General features: G+C 43.9%; 1 protein-coding gene across 3 annotated transcripts in view; it reads right to left on the bottom strand.

Annotated features, from left to right (window-relative positions):
- The window catches only part of SLC28A3 (solute carrier family 28 member 3), a 67,707-nt gene that overhangs the window by 9,948 nt on the left and 38,119 nt on the right, over positions 1–19,640 (bottom strand). For all 3 annotated transcript variants that reach the window (XM_021064009.1, XM_021064008.1, NM_001244637.1), the window contains 9 exon segments: positions 16,277–16,368; positions 14,151–14,340; positions 12,952–13,096; positions 11,576–11,689; positions 10,676–10,753; positions 7,983–8,063; positions 5,939–6,019; positions 3,028–3,153; positions 1,228–1,358 (listed from right to left, as the gene is read on the bottom strand). In XM_021064009.1, coding sequence (XP_020919668.1) covers positions 1,228–1,358; positions 3,028–3,153; positions 5,939–6,019; positions 7,983–8,063; positions 10,676–10,753; positions 11,576–11,689; positions 12,952–13,096; positions 14,151–14,340; positions 16,277–16,368 — 1,038 coding nt within the window.

Genomic DNA, 19,640 nt, shown 5'->3' with positions numbered 1-19,640 from the left:
AACTGGGAAGAGGCAAAGATATTACAGGTTTCGGAGTTCCCGTTGTGGCACAGCAGAGACAATCCAACTAGTATCCATGAGGATTTGGGTTTGATCCCTGGCCTCACTCAGTGGATTAAGGACCCAGCGTTGCCATTAGCTGTGCTGTTAGTCGAAGACATGGCTTGGATCCCACGTGGCTGTGGCTGTGGCCAGCAGCTGCAGCTCCCATTTGACCCCTAGCCTGGGAACCTACATATGCTGCAGGTGTGGCACTAAAAATAGTAAAAAAAATTACAGGTTTTAACAATTATATTTAATTACAAGTATCTTCCAGAGAACATTTATAAAATATTCACAGTATAAGAACTAAAAACTCAAAGAAGGCCTGTATATCCACACCCTCATTTAAGAACTGGAATGTCATTTCACCTTTGAGCACCTCTTCCTTAATCTCTTCTTCTCTCTAATCTCAGAGATACGTGGTCACCTAGGATTTGCTTATGATTCCTTTTCTTTTCAACTTTCTTTATCCCTAAATAATATTGTGTAGGTTTACACATTTGCTATTTTTGCAAGTGAAATCTACATATTACATGTATATCCTTTGGCAACTTGCTTTTTCACTCATAGTTATGACTCTGTAGAAACAAGGGATGAAACTCAGAAACATGTTGGTTGATGAACTCTGTTATTTAATGACGTACTTTTGCACATCCTAAATCCCTTAGTTTTTTCTTACCCTTTTCTCTTTCTTTTGAACAGGGCAAAAAGTAAATGAACCCAAGAGGGGTTAGAAATACCTATTATCACACCTTAAATTCCTTTTTATATAAGAAGCTTCCAGAAATGATGATCTAATGGCTTTCCAGCTGTCTTAAATCATGGCTCAATGAACCCTATGCTATATTTAAAATTAAATAACTGTATACCTGAAACTAATATCATATTGCAAATCAACTATACTTCAATCTAAAAAAATAACTTAATTAAATGAAATATCTATACTGAACAGGCCAGGAAAGGTGCTGATATTCAGGTATTTAGAAAGATTTTCCTCAAGTGTTGAAACAAGATATTTTGGGTGACGTCTAAATAGTCCTAGGAAATTAGATTCACTTTAATTCACTGTGTTCTCTGACTATCGATTTTTTTCTGTAATTTGGATTTGGACTGGAACAACCTCCTCCACCCCCAACCTCCTGCTTGTACAGTCATTAATTAACTAGGTGAACGTGTTCCACTTACCCATTTTCCATTTTCATGGCATTCTTGAGGGTTATTTTAGGTTTTTCTGTCTCAGGCCAAAAAAGTTTAGAAATAGCCAGTGCTGCAGGTGCTGCCATAACTGAAGAAGTTATCAAGTGAGAGGATGAAATCTGTGATTTCAGGAGAAAAAAAGGCCAACTTAGATTTAGCTTTTCTTTGTGCTCAGAATGAATGGCCTTAATGCCTTACAAGGGAGGTGAGGGACCAGCATTGATTCTATGCCAGAAGTCAGTGTTTCTTTGGAGGCTTGGAGGAGCTCAATGAGCCATACCCAGGTATCACCTGGAGGGAAGGGAGGGCATTGTGAGAGGTGACCACATGCTGGGGAGAAGCACAAAACCCAAATCTGAGCATTAGTGGAAGAGAACGAATCTTGTGTTGTAGGAATTTTGAAGGAAGATCACGTCAGTTCCCACTCTGACTAGTTAAGAACCTGACTAGTATCCAAGAGGATGAAGGTTTGATCCCTGACCTTGCTCAGTGGGTTAAGTATCAGGCGTTGTTGTGAGCTGTGGTGTAGGTTGAAGACTTGACTTGGATCCTGCAGTTGCTGTGGCTGTGGCCGGCAGCTGCAGCTCTGATTCCACTCCTAGCCTAGGAACCTCCATATGCCACAGGTGTGGTCCTAAAAGGCAAAAAAAGCTCTCAGGTGGTCCTAATATGTAATAAGATTTGCAAACTATTGCTCTAAGCCAGGGGTAAGAAAACCTTTTGTATAAAGGGCTTGAGAGTAAATATTCTTGGCTTCTTGGGCCACAACTTTTTTTTTTTTTTTTTTTTTTTTTGTCTTTTTGCCTTTTCTTGAGCTGCTCCTGCGGCACATGGAGGTTCCCAGGCTAGGGGTCCAATCGGAGCTGTAGCCACCGGTCTACACCAGAGACACAGCAACGTGGGATCCGAGCCATGTCTGTGACCTACACCACAGCTCATGGCAACGCCGGATCCCCAACCCACTGAGCAAGGGCAGGGATTGAACCCGCAACCTCATGGTTCCTAGTCGGATTGTTAACCACTGCGCCACCACGGGAACTCCAGGGCCACAACTTTTTAACTCTGTTTCATGAAAGCTGCTATATAGAAATGGATAGAAAGGAGTTCCCGTGGTGGTGTAGTGGTTAACAAATCCAACTAGGAACCATGAGGTTGCGGGTTCGATCCCTGGCCTTGCTCAGTGGGTTAAGGATCCGGCATAGGTTGCAGACACGGCTCAGATCCCATGTTGCTGTGGTTCTGGTGAAGGCCGGCGGCTACAGCTCCGATTCGACCCCTAGCCTGGGAACCTCCATATGCCGTGGGAGTGGCCCAAGAAATGGCAAAAAGACAAAAAAAAAAAAAAAAAAAAAAAAAAAAAGAAAGAAATGGATAGAAAAAGCTGGTTTCCAATACAACTTCAGTTACAAAAAAGGGGAGTGATCCCAGATTTGGCCCATAGGCCATAGTTTGCTGACCCCTGGCTTAAATCACCTTTATTAGTGCTGGTAATAGTTACGTTTTTAACATATTTAAAATTTCAGCCAAAGTAACCTCATAATGTAATTTCATTCTGCTGTCATGGGATATAGTTCACATTTAGGTGACAGGGATATGAAAATGAAGAACCAAATCTCCCTGGGGTCACTCCGTTCAAATGCTAAAGGAACTATGGCCAATTATACAGCAGAAAGGACACTTTTTTGGCCTCCTTATCTGGCAGCAATAGTAAAGGAAGGACTAGAAATAACAATAACATAGAAAAAAGAGGTTGCATTTTTCCATAAATTAATCTCAAAACATTCTTACCCCAAAAGAAATGTATGCACCTAAGACGCTTCCGGCAATGGTAGCGAACCCAGTAGTCATGACTGCGTGGAGTTCAGACCTGGTGACATAGGGTAAATATGGTCGGACCAGCAGTGGAGACTCTGTCTGGAATCAAAAAGTGGCCAGATTAAATAGATTAAATGTTCACTTAGGGAATATACTCAAAATTCCATTCTCTACTACAATAGTATTTCTAAAAGTGGAACTCAGAACAGCTTCATGAGAATGACCTGAGAACCTGTTAGATATGCAAAAGCAAAACTATTGAATCAGAAACTGTGGGACTAGGTACAGCAGTGGTGATTTTTTTTTTTTCTTTTTAGGTCTGCACCCATGGCATATGGAAGTTCCCAGGGTAGGGGTTGAATTGCAGCTATAGCTGCTGGCCTACACCACAGCCACAGTGGCATGGGGTCCCAGCCTCATCTATGACCTATACCACAGCTTATAGCAACACCAGATCCTTAACCCACTGAGCAGGACCAGGGATCAAACCCACATTCTCATGGATATTAGTAGGATTAGTTACTGCTGAGCCACAATGAGAACTCCCAGCAGTGGTGTTTTAACACAACTTCTGGGTAGTTCCAATGTGTTCATGTTTGAGAACCTACACCATCGATGTCTGGGTCATTTGGACTCTAGAGCAGTGCACATATAGAGTCATACATAAAATCTGCAAGGCCAATCCACTTAAGGCCCCCAACTAGCCTGGGATTGGACTGTGATGGCATGGAACTCTTTTCTAAGGTTGGAACTCCATTGGCCAAGAAACTCTTCCCTTTGGCCTGGCCTTGGGAAGTGATTCTCTAGCCTTTGGTGACTGCCCATCTTCCAGCTTCATCTCAACAGACCCCAAACCATAGGGGTCTGACGCCATGGGGAAACAGAGATACTAGTATGAAAAAATACCAGCAATAACAAGGACAGGTGCCTATAGGCCCTTTCCTAATTGAGAATCAGACCCTCCCCCCTTCCTCTTGTGTGGAAAAGAATCGATTAGAGTGCAGTTGTAAAGGCTTGAGTCCCATTATGGAGGGCAGGCGGCCTGTAGCATGGGGCTCTCCATAAATAATAGCTGTACTTTTAGCATATTAAGGATCAAATTGAGCACCACAGAAGCATGTGTGCAATTTTACAATTTTCCCCTCATTATTTCTAATTGTTCTATAAGATTGACTGTGTGGCGCGTCAATTTATGGACTAAAGAGAAACTCAGTACATGAGCCCTCTTGCCCTGCAGGTAGGAGTAATCAACTCAAGATGGTGCCCTAATTAGTCCTGAGAGATTTTATGTTGACTATAATTATGATAATTATAGTCAACTCCTAGGGAAAGAAGTGTGGGCCTCATTCTAAAGACTCTTTTCCAGGCTAGAAAGCTGGAAGGTTCAGTGCCTGGAGCAATTGTGAGCCTAAGGATTGGAGCCATGTGTTGTTCTGGATGACTTGATTTTTGCTGCAATTTCCTCGAGCAGCCATGCTAGCGAGGCTTCACACTAGGTTTCTTTGGCGAATGATCCCATTCTGCCTGAAGCTGTGTATCCTGAGCGAGAGGATGATTACCATTTCTTACTTATCCGCCCCTTTAGGAAAGCTGCCGTTTTGAGGGATACCCCTTGGCAACATATTTCCTTGCTTAAATGGACCTCAGGCAAAAGAGCATTTTAATCTGTGTTATGGGTAAGGAAGGTGAAAATGCTTCTGTTTGTTATCATTTTTATACAGGCTCAGCAAAGACTCTGTTGGCCAGTTCAGACATGTTGAAAATGAGCTTAAGTATTAATAGGGCGGCAAGGCTGTTAGTAGACCCTTCTTAGTCGCTTTCATTGCCGCAGCATTAGACTACAGGATGCGAGGCTGCCTGTTACATGTTTGAAACTTCAGGATAAATGGTGAACGGAGTTCCTGTCCTGGCTCAGCAGGCTGAGAATGCAGGTTTGATCCCTGGCCTCACACAGTGGGTTAAGGATCCACTGTTGCTGCAAGCTTCGGCCATGGTTGCAGACATGGCTCAGAGCCGGCGTTGCTCTGGCTGTGGCGTAGGCAGGCAGCTGCAGCTCCAATTTGACCCCTAGCCTCAGAACTTCCATATGCCTCAGGTGCAGCCATAAAAGGAAAAGAAAAAAAAAAAAAAAAAAAAGGGAATGTGAAGCTCTGGAGCAGAATTTCTGGGATTTAATTCCCACTCCATCACCAAACAGCTTATTTGTGTTAAGAGAAATCTGTTTAACCTCCTTGTGCCAGTGTTTCCAAATCTGTAAAATAGAATGGGATACCATTGTTCTAGGAATTAAATAAAATAATTTGTTCCTCTTCAAGATGATGGAAGAGCCAAATGATGAAGTCCATTTGAGTGGATGAGCTGTTGGGCCAGAAACCTCAACAATTCAGTTATTTCAGAAAAGACTTGTTAAGAATCTATACATGAGAAGCCCCAAGCTTTGATAAAATGATTAAATCTTTCTTCCTTTCCATAAACTTTCAAGAACCCAAATTCCACACCAATGCAGAGACTCTTGGAGGGCTCTTTATCCTTCCTTGGAATCTGGACATTGTCAATATTGAGGGTTCTTTATTTTGACACCCTTCCCTCCCTACACTTAAAGAAATAACACCAGAGTTCCCTTGTGGCTCAGCAGGTTGAAGATCTGGCACTGTCACTGCAGTGGCTCTAGTTGCAGCTGTAGTGCAGGTTTGAACTTCTGCATGCCACAGGTGCAACACCCCGCCCCCTGCCCCCAAAAATGGCTCAGCCAAAAAAACAACCCCCCCCCAAAAAAAAAGAGAGAGAGAGAAAGAACACCATTATATTGTTTTATTCCTTTTTCTGGAAAGTGTATTCATTTTTCATTTTAGCAAGTGTTTTGTTTTTTGATATTACAACTTACCTGTCCAATAAATATATTGCCAGAAGCAACTACAGATTCAGTAGGAGATGTTCCCATAGTCACTAGCATTACCCATCCCACCTAAAAGGCAAAAAGGGACAAGGTCAGTGAAGAATTCTTTGTGTACAAAGAACTTCAGAGTAGGGATAAAATCTTAAGACCTTCAACAATGGTACTAAATTTGAGTATACCTTATATAGTCCATAGAGCAGGCCAATCAAATCCTCCTATTTGAGTGGTAAGTCTGAGGCATTGTATATACTTTGAATACTATGTGATGAATGTCTATTGAGATGTCAGTTTCATACAAGTAATGTCTATTGAATGTCTATTGTATGCAAGTAATGTTAGAATAATTGCTAATAGTCATGCAGCCTTCAGTGCATTCCAAGCGCTTTTTTAAGCGCTTGTTCCAAGTAATGCATTTATTCCTCGCAATAACCCTTTGAAGGAGTTCCTATAACTAGGCCCATTTTATAGAAGAGGAAACTGAGACACAGAACAGTTTTGTTGTGTTGTTAAAAATAGCTCAGCCAATAATTAATGGGATGTAGTTGAGGTTTGGCCTTTTCTACTTAACTCTCAAAAGCACATGGTTTACAGTTCCACTTTTATAGTTAGCCATCCAACCAGAGACTGTGGTACCCACCTCAGAACGGGAACTTGCTGTTGTATCCTCTCTCCTTCCTTCCTGCTTTGGTGTCAGCACAGGAATGCTGAATGTTTAGATCAGAAAACTGTGGGCCTTCGTGCTCTTGCTGAAACTTTTACTGCTGCTGCTATTCTGGCTCTCTCTTCCCCTTTCCCTCCATTTAATTTACTTATAGGGTTCAAACGAGGGCTGTGGCTATGTCCAAGCCCTGCAGGCACTTGCTCTTGTGTACCTTCAAACTAGCTTACAAATTTCTGAGTTTTGTGATCTAACATGAGTGTAGGACTAATCGTTGCTGGAGCAGCAAGACTAAGATGAACTTTTCAGATCTATGGGAATTCCCATTGCTGCTCAGTGGGTTATGAACCTGACTGGTAACCATGAGGATGCAGGTTGGAGTCCTGGCCCTGCGCAATGGTTTAAGGATCCAGTGTTGCCATGAGCTGTGATGTAGGCTGGCAGCTGCAGCTCTGATTCAACCCCTAGCCTGTGAACTTCCATATGCCTCAGGTGCAGCCATAAAAAGAAGAGAAAAGAGCTAAAAAAAAATTGTGTGCTTATAAAGTTCCCTTAGGAGAGAAGAGCAACTTCCTCTTCTTGCATTGATTCTCTAGCAACTCCTAGACCAGGAATGTCCACTTTTGTTATTATCTCATGAAGATAAGCTATGACTCTGTGTTAAGGGAGGGGGCAGATAGCTGAGATTAAAGGCCAGTTGGGTCCCTACTGATTCGAGTCAGTTCTTTGGCTATAGGATTAACTGCTAAGGTTTCATGAAGATACCCAGTATGTTGAAAGTCCTATTAGAAGTCCCTGGGATAAAATTCCCTCTGTGGACCCACATAGGATTTTGGGGTTGAATCTAAAAACTTGGAGTGGTGATGGATCTTGGTACAAAGAGAAAGGCACTTTGGAAAAATGTGGATAAAACGCATTTAAGGAGTTCCCATTGTGACTCAGTGGGTTAAGAACCTGACTAGTATCCATGAGGATGCAGGTTCAATCTCTGACCTTGCTTAGTGGGTTAAAGGATCTGCTGTTGCCACAAACTACAGTGTAGGTTGCAGACATGGCTCAGATTCTGTGTTGCTGTGGCTGTGGTGTAGGCTGGCAGCTGCAGCTCCGATTTGACCCCTAGCCTGGGAACTTCCATATGCTGCAGGTGTGCTCCCCCCACCCCCCAAAAAAAGGTATTCAAGATTTTGTTCCTGAAATAGGAGTTCACTGGTAGACTAGGGTTAAGGATTTGGCATTGTCATGGCTGTGGCTCAGGTTTGATTCCCTGGCCTGAGAACTTCCACATGCTGCAGGCGCGGCAAGGAAAAAATAAAAAGACTCTCTCTGAAATAATCAATTCTACCCCTGTCACTCAAGCCCTTCCAGTCCTGGTACCTTTCTAACGACCCACTGCATCAATCCGAGGTAGTACAGCATGGACATCACAGTGCTGAAGAAAACCACGATTGGCAGGACCTGGAGGAGGGCAGGAGGACAAGAGGGATTGTGGGTTGTTAACCTTGGCCCTAGCACTATTAGTAGGTTTCAGATCAGTCTCTCTCTTTCTGTCTCTCCCCCTCCACCCAAAGTGTCATAAAAACACTGGACATTCCTCTTGAACTAAACAACACTTTTACCAGGCAACTTCCCCACCTACAGTCTCTTATTCTAATTTGTTCTGGATAAACTTGAGTATATTTCATAGGAAACAACTTTTTAAAAAAAATCCCGCTATGATAAGTTTTTCTTATTTTAGTTTCTAAGAGAAGGAACGAGGTTTGGGAGAGAATTTGTAATAATTAGATCAAGAAACCGAAGGCCACTGGCAGATATTCTTGTCCTGATGTGAAACAGACATGAGCTTTACTACTTACTAGCAGAGAAACCTCGGTCAAGATTGAGTGTGAGCAACCTCAGATCCTTATTCTGAGGTTGCTACCCAGTAGGTGCTTAAACAGTGCCTCCTATAGAGCAAGTGTTTATACATCTAGCTTTGAGAATAATAGGTATTTTTACTTGTAGATTTTTGAATCACTAGATAAAGATTAAACTTTAGAAACCAGATTACTTCTGTGTTAACAAAGGCTGTCTTTTTCTGGATCCTATTTTCCAGATGAACTTTGGGGTACTTTCAATGCCACTTGTGTACTAGGTACACAGGGAGCAGTTTTTACCTGCGTAGACCACACAGGCCTGTGGTCTGGGTCCTTCCCCATCCCTTCCCATTGTTCCCTGCCCTCTCTGTTCCTAGCTAAATGGCCAGGGACAAGCTGTCACCAGACACAGAATGATGGAGGACAATTTGTGCAGGATCTAATTTAGAAAAGTCTATTAATAATATATATTAAAAGACTTTTTTATGCCATTATTCAGAGCCAGCTCACTTATGGGCTTTTATTGGCTTTAATGGGCAGGCATAGCCTTGCTGAAAGCTTCTGGGAGCTAAAGGAGCTCATCTTGACAATGTTCCCATGGGAGATCTGCTTTGTGCAGAAAGAATGGAGGCCACTGACTTGTGGGAAGGAGGGGGATACTGGAGCAGGGGCGGCGGGGGGGGGGGGTGTCTGATGACACTGGTGCAGTCTGGGCAGCAAGTTCCTCCTTCTTTGTGATTCTAATTTTTCCAATTCTGGGTTCAGTTCCTTTAGGAGCATATTCCTATCTCAGTTTGTAAACACTTGATCTTTCAGAGATGGCTTAGTTGTGTCAGCACCAAAGTTAAATCAGCAGTTTTTTTTTTTTTTTTTAAAAAAAAGCTTCAGTGTGGCAGTTGGCCTAACTGGTGCTGAGATAATTGGGAGGTAAATTTGGAGTTCCTGAGTGAGAAAACAGCTGACAAGTGAAAGAACAATAATGCATCACAAAAAAGAAATCAGAAGAAAAAGCCAAAAGCAATTTTCTAAATCATTGACAAGTTGTTGTAGGGACTTCCAGAGGAAGGTGAACTTCCTGGGGCTTCGGGAGGCCTGGAGCAGATGAATTAGGCCTGGGCATGTGGCCAAGTTGCCAAGTGGCCTTTCCCCTGTAAAATAACATCCCTCCTTTGGTTGGGAGAAGGCCCGGCCTGCAAGCCTGCCTAGATGAAGGCTGGGCGGAAGGAAGGAGGGCAAAGGTTTAGCAGAGGATGGCTCTAGAAGAACAGAGCTTGATGTGGGTGACCAGCTGTCCCGGTTTGCCTGGGATCACAGAGTTTCCTGAGTGCAGAGCTTCCATGAGCCTGGACTGGCAAGATGTTTGTGGTCATATGTCTATTCATTGCCAGGTACCTACTGTTCTTTTCCCTGAAATCTCAAATACTGTTACCCTATGTGATCTTTCCTAAGTCTCTCAGCAAATGCTACAAGACCTCCAAAAGTAAAGGCAATCCTTGGTTTACTGTACTTTGCTTTATTGTGCTTTTTGGATGCTGTGTTTTTTTCTTTTTCTTTTCTTTTTTTTTTTTTTTTACAAATTAAAGGATTGTGGCAGCCCTTCATTGAGCAACCCTATCGGCACCATTTTTTCCAACAGCATGTGTTTACTTTGTGTCTCTCGGTCACATTTTGGTAATTCTCACAATATTTCAAAACTTTTTCATTATTATTATATTTGCAATGGGGATCAGTGATTTTTGATATTACTATTCTAATTGTTTTGACTTTGTTTTTAGCAATAAAGTTTTTTGTAACTTAAGGAATGTACTTTTTTAGACATAGTGCTATTGCACACTTAACAGACTAGAGCAGAGTGTAAATCTAACTTTTATAAGTGCTTTTTAAAAAATGTCTGTGACTTGCTTAATTATGATATTCACTTTATTGTGGTCGTCTGGAACCAAACCTGTAATATCTCTAAGTGCCTGTGCTTCAATATGTCTTACTTCTTCTAGATGTTTCCCTGTGTTAGGATAAGAAGATAAATTATTTTCAGTCCATTGACTTTGGATAAATTGTAAAGGGGGAGAGAGAGTGATGGGCTATGTCGCTAGAACATGCCTGGCAGGCATATGCCTGGTTTCTGGTCAATTAGGTTCTATCTGAACATCTTCAAAGACAGAGAAGTTACTGAAAAGGAAGTGCCTACATAGGAAAAAAAGGACTTGGCTTTACCTTAAATGCAAAAAAATGGTCTGTATATTTCTCGCCGAAGACAAACAAAGCGCCAGCGTCGGTGTACTCCAAGAACGTCTGAGTGAAAGAAAGGAAAAGAGCAGACAGAACATTACAAACATGAAAGCGGTGGTTGTCATCCACAGGAGCTCCCAGGCTCTGCAGAGGGTGGGCATCCAGCAAACTTGTGGGAAGGATTTAGAGAGTTAATTCTCTCACCTTCCCCCCTCCAGTGGATGGCATGCAAGTGTATTTTACAACTGTAACTGCATACAGATTTCCTGGCATTTTTGCTATCCAATCTGACCCTAGGGTGCTAAGAAATAAGCTGCCTGTGGTAATTTGCTCCAGAAGCTGTAGACAGTTCATGGTGGCATCGGTTACTACTGGATGCAAATACGCCTGTTTCTCTGTTTGGGGATGATCTTAGAGGAGTGACATCCCTGGGGCAGGATGAAGGGGTCAAATGGACTAGAGGAGTGATGTAGAGGATGGTAGGGGTAAGGGACCACTAGAATATTAATAAACAAGGCAGATTAACATCTTCTACAGAAACAAAATTATTTGTCTAACTCGTGCTATGGGATTACATTTTTGGTCAACAAAAGCACTTCATATCTATTCCTGACATGTCTTGAGGCTTATATTCAAATGTCAAAAAAAAAAAAAAAAAAAAAAGACCCAAGGTACTATAAGAACAAGGTATTTTTTTTTTCTTTCGTCTTTTGTCTTTTTGGGGCTGCACCTGCAGCATATGGAGGTTCCCAGGCAAGGGATCTAATTGGAGCTGTTGCTGCCAGCTACGCCAGAGCCACAGCAATGCCAGATCCGAGCCGCGTCTGCGACCTACACCACAGCTCACGGCAATGCCAGATCCTTATGCTTTTGAACCAAACTTACCTGAACTTGTTTGCCCAACCAATCAAAAGCTATAAATCCAGGTTTAGTCCTTAGTATCAAAAGTCCAAGAAGAAACTGTAACCCAATTCCCCAAAAGACGGGTCTCCAGGAAACCTGTATAGAAAGATGAAGAGATATATCCATTAGAAAACAAGTGCTGAACTTACCGTCAATGCCCAGAGGATCACTATTTCCTTGGAAGGTTTTCAAATGTGGCCCGTGATCCACCTTCTTTCAGAGGCCAAAATAGTTGTGAGCAGAGAATCCCTGTTCTCTATAGAATCGTCTCTAAGATCTCAGGCTTGTATCCTGTCTTCTGAAACCTGAGTTTTAAGTATCCAGTCCCGGGAGCCTATGTAACCATTTTGTCAGGATAAAACCACTTAGACACAAAGAGGAGTCTTAGAAGGGCTATTAAAAGAGGAAGGATCTGGCCTTTTCAGTCATGCTGTAAATATTATTTACATATAATGATTTCCCTGACTAGAAAATAGATAGGCCGAATAGGACTTCTCTGTGTGCCCAAGGTTTGTTGATCTGACAACGTGTAAGAGAATTAAGTGAAACCCCACTCTGCTGAGGGGGCTCTCATTTCTCTGTAAAAGGAACTGATGAACTCTAATGCAGACCCAGAGAGGCCGGCAGTAATGGATGATCAAAGGCTCTCATTTTTGGTGCCAAGATGAGTGGTTTGCAAAGAATCATGAGATTGGAGGCACGGAGAACAGTGGAGTTGTTCACCAGAATGGGGCAAAGAATTTGCATCATAGTAGGTAGTTTGGGTCTTTGATTAATGCTCTTTCTTGGGTCAGCCTTCCAGCCAGTAAAGTCTTCCAGAGTTCGCCTTTATGAGTCACCTGTGAAAGCTTCACCAGCTCAGAATTCTTGCTCACTGAATGGGTCACAGGCTGACAGAACAGAGATGAGAACTGAATTCAATGTGAACAAAACTGCTTAAGGGTAATTTTTTTTAGGGGGGGGGTGTAAAATAACCTCAATGGCCAATAGAAAATTGATAAACTGCAGAATCCAATGGTAGAATATTAAATTCTATACTGGTCTGGGGAAATCTGGATCCAAATGGATGAGTTTTCTTTGTATGTGTGTTTGGTGGAGGAAGGTGGGGTACTTAAGTAGAAATTGGACTTGACAGGAGAGAACATCTCACTGGTTGAGCAACTGGAAAATTACTGAGGATGAAAACTGAGAGCATAACAGTACGATTAATGTCCAGGAAGAATGGCACCTGAGCCACTTAAAATATCATAGCAAGGTAAGAAAAATATTACATAACAGTTTGATTCTCTCAGACACCTTATTTTGAGCAATTTACACATGAAGGGAAAAAAATGAAAGAGGTTCAATCTCATACTTACTTTGGTTGGGTGCTTGGAAAACAGAAATGTCAGGCTGATGTACATTATGAGTCCACCGAAGGACACGAGCTGCTGTTGGCCCAGTTTGGCGGTGTCGAAGATCAGCCACAAAATAACTCCCAGGATCAGGGAGCCCCAAGTCACCCTAAGAGAACCAGAAAGGAGGCTTTGACATCATTTGTTATGCTAACTTGAAAACCTTCATCAGGCTTCAACTAACCAAAAACAAACAAACAAAAACATTGAGTAACATACCCTGGCACCAGGAAATTATGCTTTGAGAAATTGCAACAGACTCTCTCTGGTTGTTGCTATAAAGTCAAAGTCAAAACAGTGAAGCAAGGTGTCCCCTCACTCCACATCTCTTGGACCCTTTGCAGGTTCAAGGATGTGTAAAGGGGTCAGGGGGGAGAAAGGATGCTTGGAGAGGAAGTCTGGGGATTGCTTGGCAGGAGCTGCTGGGAGTCTTCTCCTCAGTTTTGGGAGATGGAAGAAGCATCACCTTCTTCCCTTCAATGAAGAACCTCTGTGTTGGGGAACCTCACCCAAGCCTCAGGGAGCTAAGTCAGACTGGGTTCTGACTCCCTGGGGAACCTAGTGGGTTTGACAGGGCTGACTCATTAGATGGCAGAGCCAGAAAGGATGCTCTGCTGGGATTGCACAACCCTGGTTTATTAGGCTGAGAATGTGTGCACTTTCCTAGTAGACCCTCTGTGGGCCATGCTGGGGAGAATGGGTCCTGGGCCTCTGTGGGGCCACCTGGAAAGGGGATGTTCCACAGAGAGTGACTGAAAGAAAAGCCCTGAGTTGTCACCTGTAGGACACGGGGTCCTTTAAGAGGGAACTGGCTCGGCTAATTCACAGACCCTGCCTCCCAGGGAGGCCAGCTTCGTGCCCAAAGCAGAAAGCAACCTCTCCTAGTCAGAACCATCCCAACTTTTGGACAACATTTTATATTTCGTGGCACTTGAAATTAAGGCAGTTTGTAGGGACAATTGAGCACATCTTGAATGAGTCACTGCTTTATGTGACTCATTGATGTCCTGCTTCTAAAATGAAAGCCTTTTTAAACAGATTATTCCCTAGGTTGTTTCTAGCTTCCCATAAATGAGGAAGCAATTTCAGAACACATTTTTGGAACAGTGTTGGAAAAGACTAACATCCCTCTCAACCGCAGTAGGAGGACCAACTACATTTACCACTTCAGCCAGAACCAGTGGCTGTCCAGAAGCTTTCTGCCAGGAGACAGGAACTTATCGATCTGCGACTCATATTTGGCCATGAAGCGATCCCAGACCACAAAGAAGATGACGACCACTGTGATCACGAAAAGAGGAAGGGCTCTGTGGAAGTTCAGCACGCAGGCTGCAATCACCAGGGCCAGGTACCCTGTTCAGAAGCAAATGCAGGCAGTGAAAATCACCAAATCAACTGGAAACCAGCCTTCAGCACACATCTGACTCAGCCAAGGGCAGCCTCAATCAGAAAACCATTGAACGCAGGGGTACTCTTGATATAGCTATTGGTGCCTCTGATTACAAGGACTATAATTGGGGTTTAAAAATTTTTTTTTTTTAAACAGTCCTACCAAGGATGCTAAGAGGACAGGGTGCTAGATCTTTTTTCTTTTTTTGGTTCTCTGTATTATTCACTTTAATAATTATGTGAAGCATTCTCAGGGTAGTGGGAAAAAAAACACCAAAAATTATGTTTTAAACATTCAATTTACAAAGCCATTTGCTGGCATTCCCACTGTGGCGCAATGGGATTGGCCGGCGACCTGGGAGCACTGGGACATAGGTTTGATCCCTGCCAAGCACAGTGGGTTAAGGATCCGGCATTGCTGCAGCTGCAGCATAGTGGCAACTGTGGCTCGGATCTGATCCCTGGCCTGGGAACTCCATATGCCTTGGGGTGGCCCAAAACAAAAAAGGAAAGCCATCGCTATACCCAGAAGAGACAGGATTGATGGACAGGACATAGGAAATTACTCTTTCATAAATGAATCTTGAAAGATTAGACTTCCAATGAGCAAACCACCTTTTCTGCTGATTGCTGACGGGACCTGGCAAGTTTGTTTTGCCATAACTGTGAGAGCTGAGGGATTTGTTAAGTAGTCATTGAGCTTGTCAATCAAAATCTAATCCAAATGAATGCAGGTCTTTTTTCTTAGAGAACCTTCTGAATTCTTGGGTCTTGTTGCTTGATCGCTGGACCTCTTGCTGAGTACTACTTTTTCTGATATTCAGACTCAGCAGGTGAACTTTTATCAGAGAAAGGTCAGGCACTAAAACAACCACTGGCAAAAAGACACCTCGTCTCCTGGTTTGCAGCTCAGGTTTGGCCTAAGCTTGAGTGGGAAAATCCCTGAGTGCCACCACAATCTAGTGCCACAGAATCTCTAAAGGAAAGGGGTGGGGAGGTGACCCAGGCGATGGCTTTGGAAGAGGAGATTCTAGGATAAGAACAACAAGGTTTTCCACCAAGGGTCAGCGGACATGGCTTTGTCTGCAAGTTAAATTTGGCCTACGCCTTGTTTTTGTAGGTAGCAAGTGCAGCTGTATTTGTGTATTTGTATTTGTATTCTATAAATAAAGTCACATGGGCACACAGTCACGCCATCTGCTCACTTTGTACTACAGGGGCGTAGCCGCATGGTTTTAAGTATGGTCTGCAAGATATTCTCTGGGTCAGTGCAGGGGAAGCTTACAACCCTGCTGCTCCCTCTTCTGACTTTGTGAGCACCCAAAAACCACTGACCCCCGGCAGGCAGCCGTCTTAGATTAATGTCTGTGGACTGGGGCGGGAAGGTTCCCATTGTATAGACAGGAGTGTTCTTTGAAATGGGCCCCTGAACCTTTTCCTTTGGAGGGAGTCAAAACAGAACACCTGCTCATCTGTAGAGATAGGTGGTCCTGCTTTTAGGCAAGAGGAGGGGGCCATGTGACCCAAGGCTTCTCCTCAGGTTGTGTCCATACCAAGAATCCATATCACCTAACCTTCAATTAGGTTTCTGCCTTGCGGTTATCACCATGTTTTCCAGTTACCTGAATTTGCATTAGTCACCCTCAAGTTCATACCACAATAACAAAGACCGTGAGAGCAGGTGAGCTAAAAATCAGCTGCTGGCTGCATACACAGGACAGGGAAACTATCTACATGGGCATCCCAAGCTGAGACCCACCACCCAGGGGCTTTCTGAGTCAATTCTCTCCTCTCTGGATGATTCGGTGAAGTCCAGGGAAACAGGGAGATGTATTTGTCTTCTACAGAAAGCTAATAGTTGAGGGGTCTAGGAAAAGAGACATCCCCTTTTGTTATTTACCTGCTAGTAAAATGCCCCTGAGGATATACTGAAGGGTTGTTTTGTGTTCCCTGTAAAAATCATAAACTGTGCCGCACTTGTTTTCCAGGCACCTGCAACAACGCAAAAACAAGAAGGCAGGCAAAAGTAAGCACCACATAACGTGAATAACCTGGCATGCTTAAACTCGATAAGGCTTTGCAAATCAAGGAAACATACAAATGCATGAAATATGAGTCCTACAAAATAGGAATAAGAAACTCTTTTCATTTTAGGTGAAAGTCAGCCATGCTGTGCTTGGATCACCCTTTGCTGAATGGCTGTGCCAAGTCCCGAGGAATTTCAGAGATGCAGGAAATGTGCTCCTGGAAATAAAGCAGGGGACAGGGATAACTAACCAAAAGCTGAGTATGAGTCACTGGATGAGAGTGTTTGTCACTAGGCAAAGAGGGCTTCCTCTTTTTTTTTTTTTTTTTTTTTTTTTTGCTTGCTTTTTAGGGCTGCACCTACAGCATATGGAAGTTTCCAGGCTAGGGGCCCAATCAGAGCTGCAGCTGCCGGCCTATACCACAGTCAAAGCAAGGTGGAATCTGAGCTGTGTCTTCAACTGACACCACCGCTCTTGGCACCGTTGGATCCTTTAATCCACAGAGCAAGGCCAGGGATCGAACCTGCATCCTCCTGGATACTAGTTAGGTTTGTAACCCACTGAGCCACAATTGGAACTCCTTCCATTGACTTTTAAGCACTCTCCAGAGTGGAAGCTCTCTTAAAAATATTAACTTTTTATTTTTTTATTTTTTGTCTTTTTAGGATTGTGTCTGTGCCATATGAAAGTTCCCAGGCTATGGGTCGAATCAGAGCCATAGCCTCTGGCCTATGCTATAGCCACAGCAATGCCAGATCCAAGCCGCGTCTGCGACCTACACCACAGCTCACGGCAACGCCAGATCCTTAACCCACCGAGTGAGGCCGGGGATCGAACCCACATCCTCATGGATATTAGTGGCGTTCTTCACCTGTTGAGCCATAAATGGGAACTCCAAGGTGTCGACTTTTTAAAAAAATAAAAATTCAGTGAACTTCATCCCTTCTGGTTCCCAAAGTTTGAGCAGACAGGCGACCCTCTGTCCTCAGTCACCCTCCTCTTTAGCAGGAGGCTGACAGACTTCATGGGGTGCTTGAAATGTAAAGTTGGATTTCAGGGATTTTGAGGGCCATTCACCAATAGGTTGTAACATAGCTTCCTCAGGAGGTTCTGGAGTTGTGGGTGTCTTTGTTTCTGCCCAGAGCTTTGTTACAGGGCAGCGTGTGGTGTTCAAGGAACATATGCATCTGATCTCTTCTGAGAAAGGATGGTTGGTGTCCACTAGTGAGGGAGGCGGGAAAGCCCACAGGGCCAAACCCATGACTGTTTTTACTTTGGGAACTTCCGGTCCCTTCCATGCTTGCTCTGAAACCTGGTTCCTGGCATGTGCCTCTGTCCTCCATGTGCCTCCTTTGGGAGAGGGGGAGGCCTCTCCTCTTTCCTATGTGAGGCCCCTGGAAGGTATTAACTTGTACATTTAATCACTACCACTTCCAGCCCGCTGGACAGGATTTCTAAAACAACCACTTCTTCCAAATAGAAGATTCCCTATCTCCAGGATCTCAAAAGACTCAGTCTGCAGCTGGGCCTCCCTCCTTTTGGTGGAGACCCCCAGTTCCCTCCCCTCCAGCAGTCATGTTCAAGCACCCAAGTCTCAGCCCCCTTCAAGTTTCAGGGCACAGCTCAAGCCCTTTGCATTTACAGAGCCTTCTTGGAGTTTCTATTGCGGCTCAGTGGGTTAAGAACCCGAGTAGGAACCATGAGGTCTTGGGTTTGATCCCTGGCCTCACTCAGTGGGTTAAGAATTGGGCGTTGCCGTGAGCTGTGGTGTAGGTTGCAGAGGTGACACAGATCCCAAGTTGCTGTGGCCATGGTGTAGGCTGGCAGCTCCAACTCCGATTTGACCCCTGGGAAGCTCCAAATGCCACGGGCACAGCCCTAAAAAGATGGAAAACAAAGGAAAAGGACATCTCAGAATGTATCATACGTAGTGATGACAGGCATTATTTCATGAAATTTTTGTGTGTGTGAACATGTGTCATGAGAATTAGAAATACTGTTCTGGCACATATTGAGGGAATATAAGGATGGTAAAGACAATTTTTCCTGGTCTAATTTAGGAAAGGCTGCTGACCGATATCTTCGGTCATGGAAAGAATGTTATAAAGCACGAGTGTTGGAGGGCCACATTTAATAGAGCACATATGTCTACTTTAGGTTGCATTTATCAGATTTTTTTTGTCTTCTTTTTTTGTGTGTGTGTTTTCTAGGGCTGCTCCCATGGCATATGGAGGTTCCCAGGCAATGGGTCTAATCGGAGCTGTAGCCACCGGCCTACGCCACAGCCACAGCAACTTGGGATCCGAGCCATGTCTGCGACCTACACCACAGCTCATGACAATGCCAGATCCTTAACCCATTGAGCAAGGCCAGGGATCGAACCCACAACCTCATGGTTCCTAGTCGGATTCATTAACCACTGCGCCACAATGGGAACTCCCGCATTTATCAGATTTTTTAAAGTATTTATTTATTTATTTATTTATTTTTGTCTTAGGGCCACACCTGCTGCATATGGAGGTTCCCAGGCTAGAGGGTGAAACCGAGCTGTAGCCGCTGACCTACACCACGGCCACAGCAACGTGGGATCCAAGCCTACACCACGGCTCACGGCCACACCAGAGCCTAAGGGAGGCCAGGGGTTGAACCTGCGTCTTCATGGACTCTAGTCAGATTCATTTCTTCTGAACCAAGATGGGAATTCCTATCAGAATTTTTTTTTTGGTCTTTTTGCTATTTCTTTGGGCCGCTCCCACGGCATATGGAGGTTCCCAGGCTAGGGGTCGAATAGGAGCTGTAGCCACTGGCCTACGCCAGAGCCACAGCAACGCGGGACCCGAGCCACGTCTGCGACCAACACCACAGCTCACGGCAATGCCGGATCCTTAACCCACTGAGCAAGGGCAGGGACCGAATCTGCAACCTCATGGTTCCTAGTTGGATTCGTTAACCACTGCGCCACGACGGGAACTCCCCATCAGAATTTTTAATTTTAGGGACTGTGTATAGACTATTAGAGCAATCTGATGCTGCCCGAAAGGAAGAAGGTAGAAATAGAAGCTTTGGCCATTTGGTTATCTAGGCTCGACAACTCTCAATCTCCTGGTGGTTGTTTTCCATCTCATTAATGCTGATGAAACCTGAAGAAACCTCTCAGCAGCAAGAGAATCTCTCAGCTGCCCCCACCTCCATCAGAGATTCATAAAGTGAAATGAAGGATGAGACTAAGTTACAGTT

Source organism: Sus scrofa, chromosome 10, assembly GCF_000003025.6.
Source record: "Sus scrofa isolate TJ Tabasco breed Duroc chromosome 10, Sscrofa11.1, whole genome shotgun sequence".
NCBI lineage: Eukaryota > Metazoa > Chordata > Mammalia > Artiodactyla > Suidae > Sus > Sus scrofa.
This window is presented reverse-complemented; position numbering and strand designations above follow the sequence as displayed.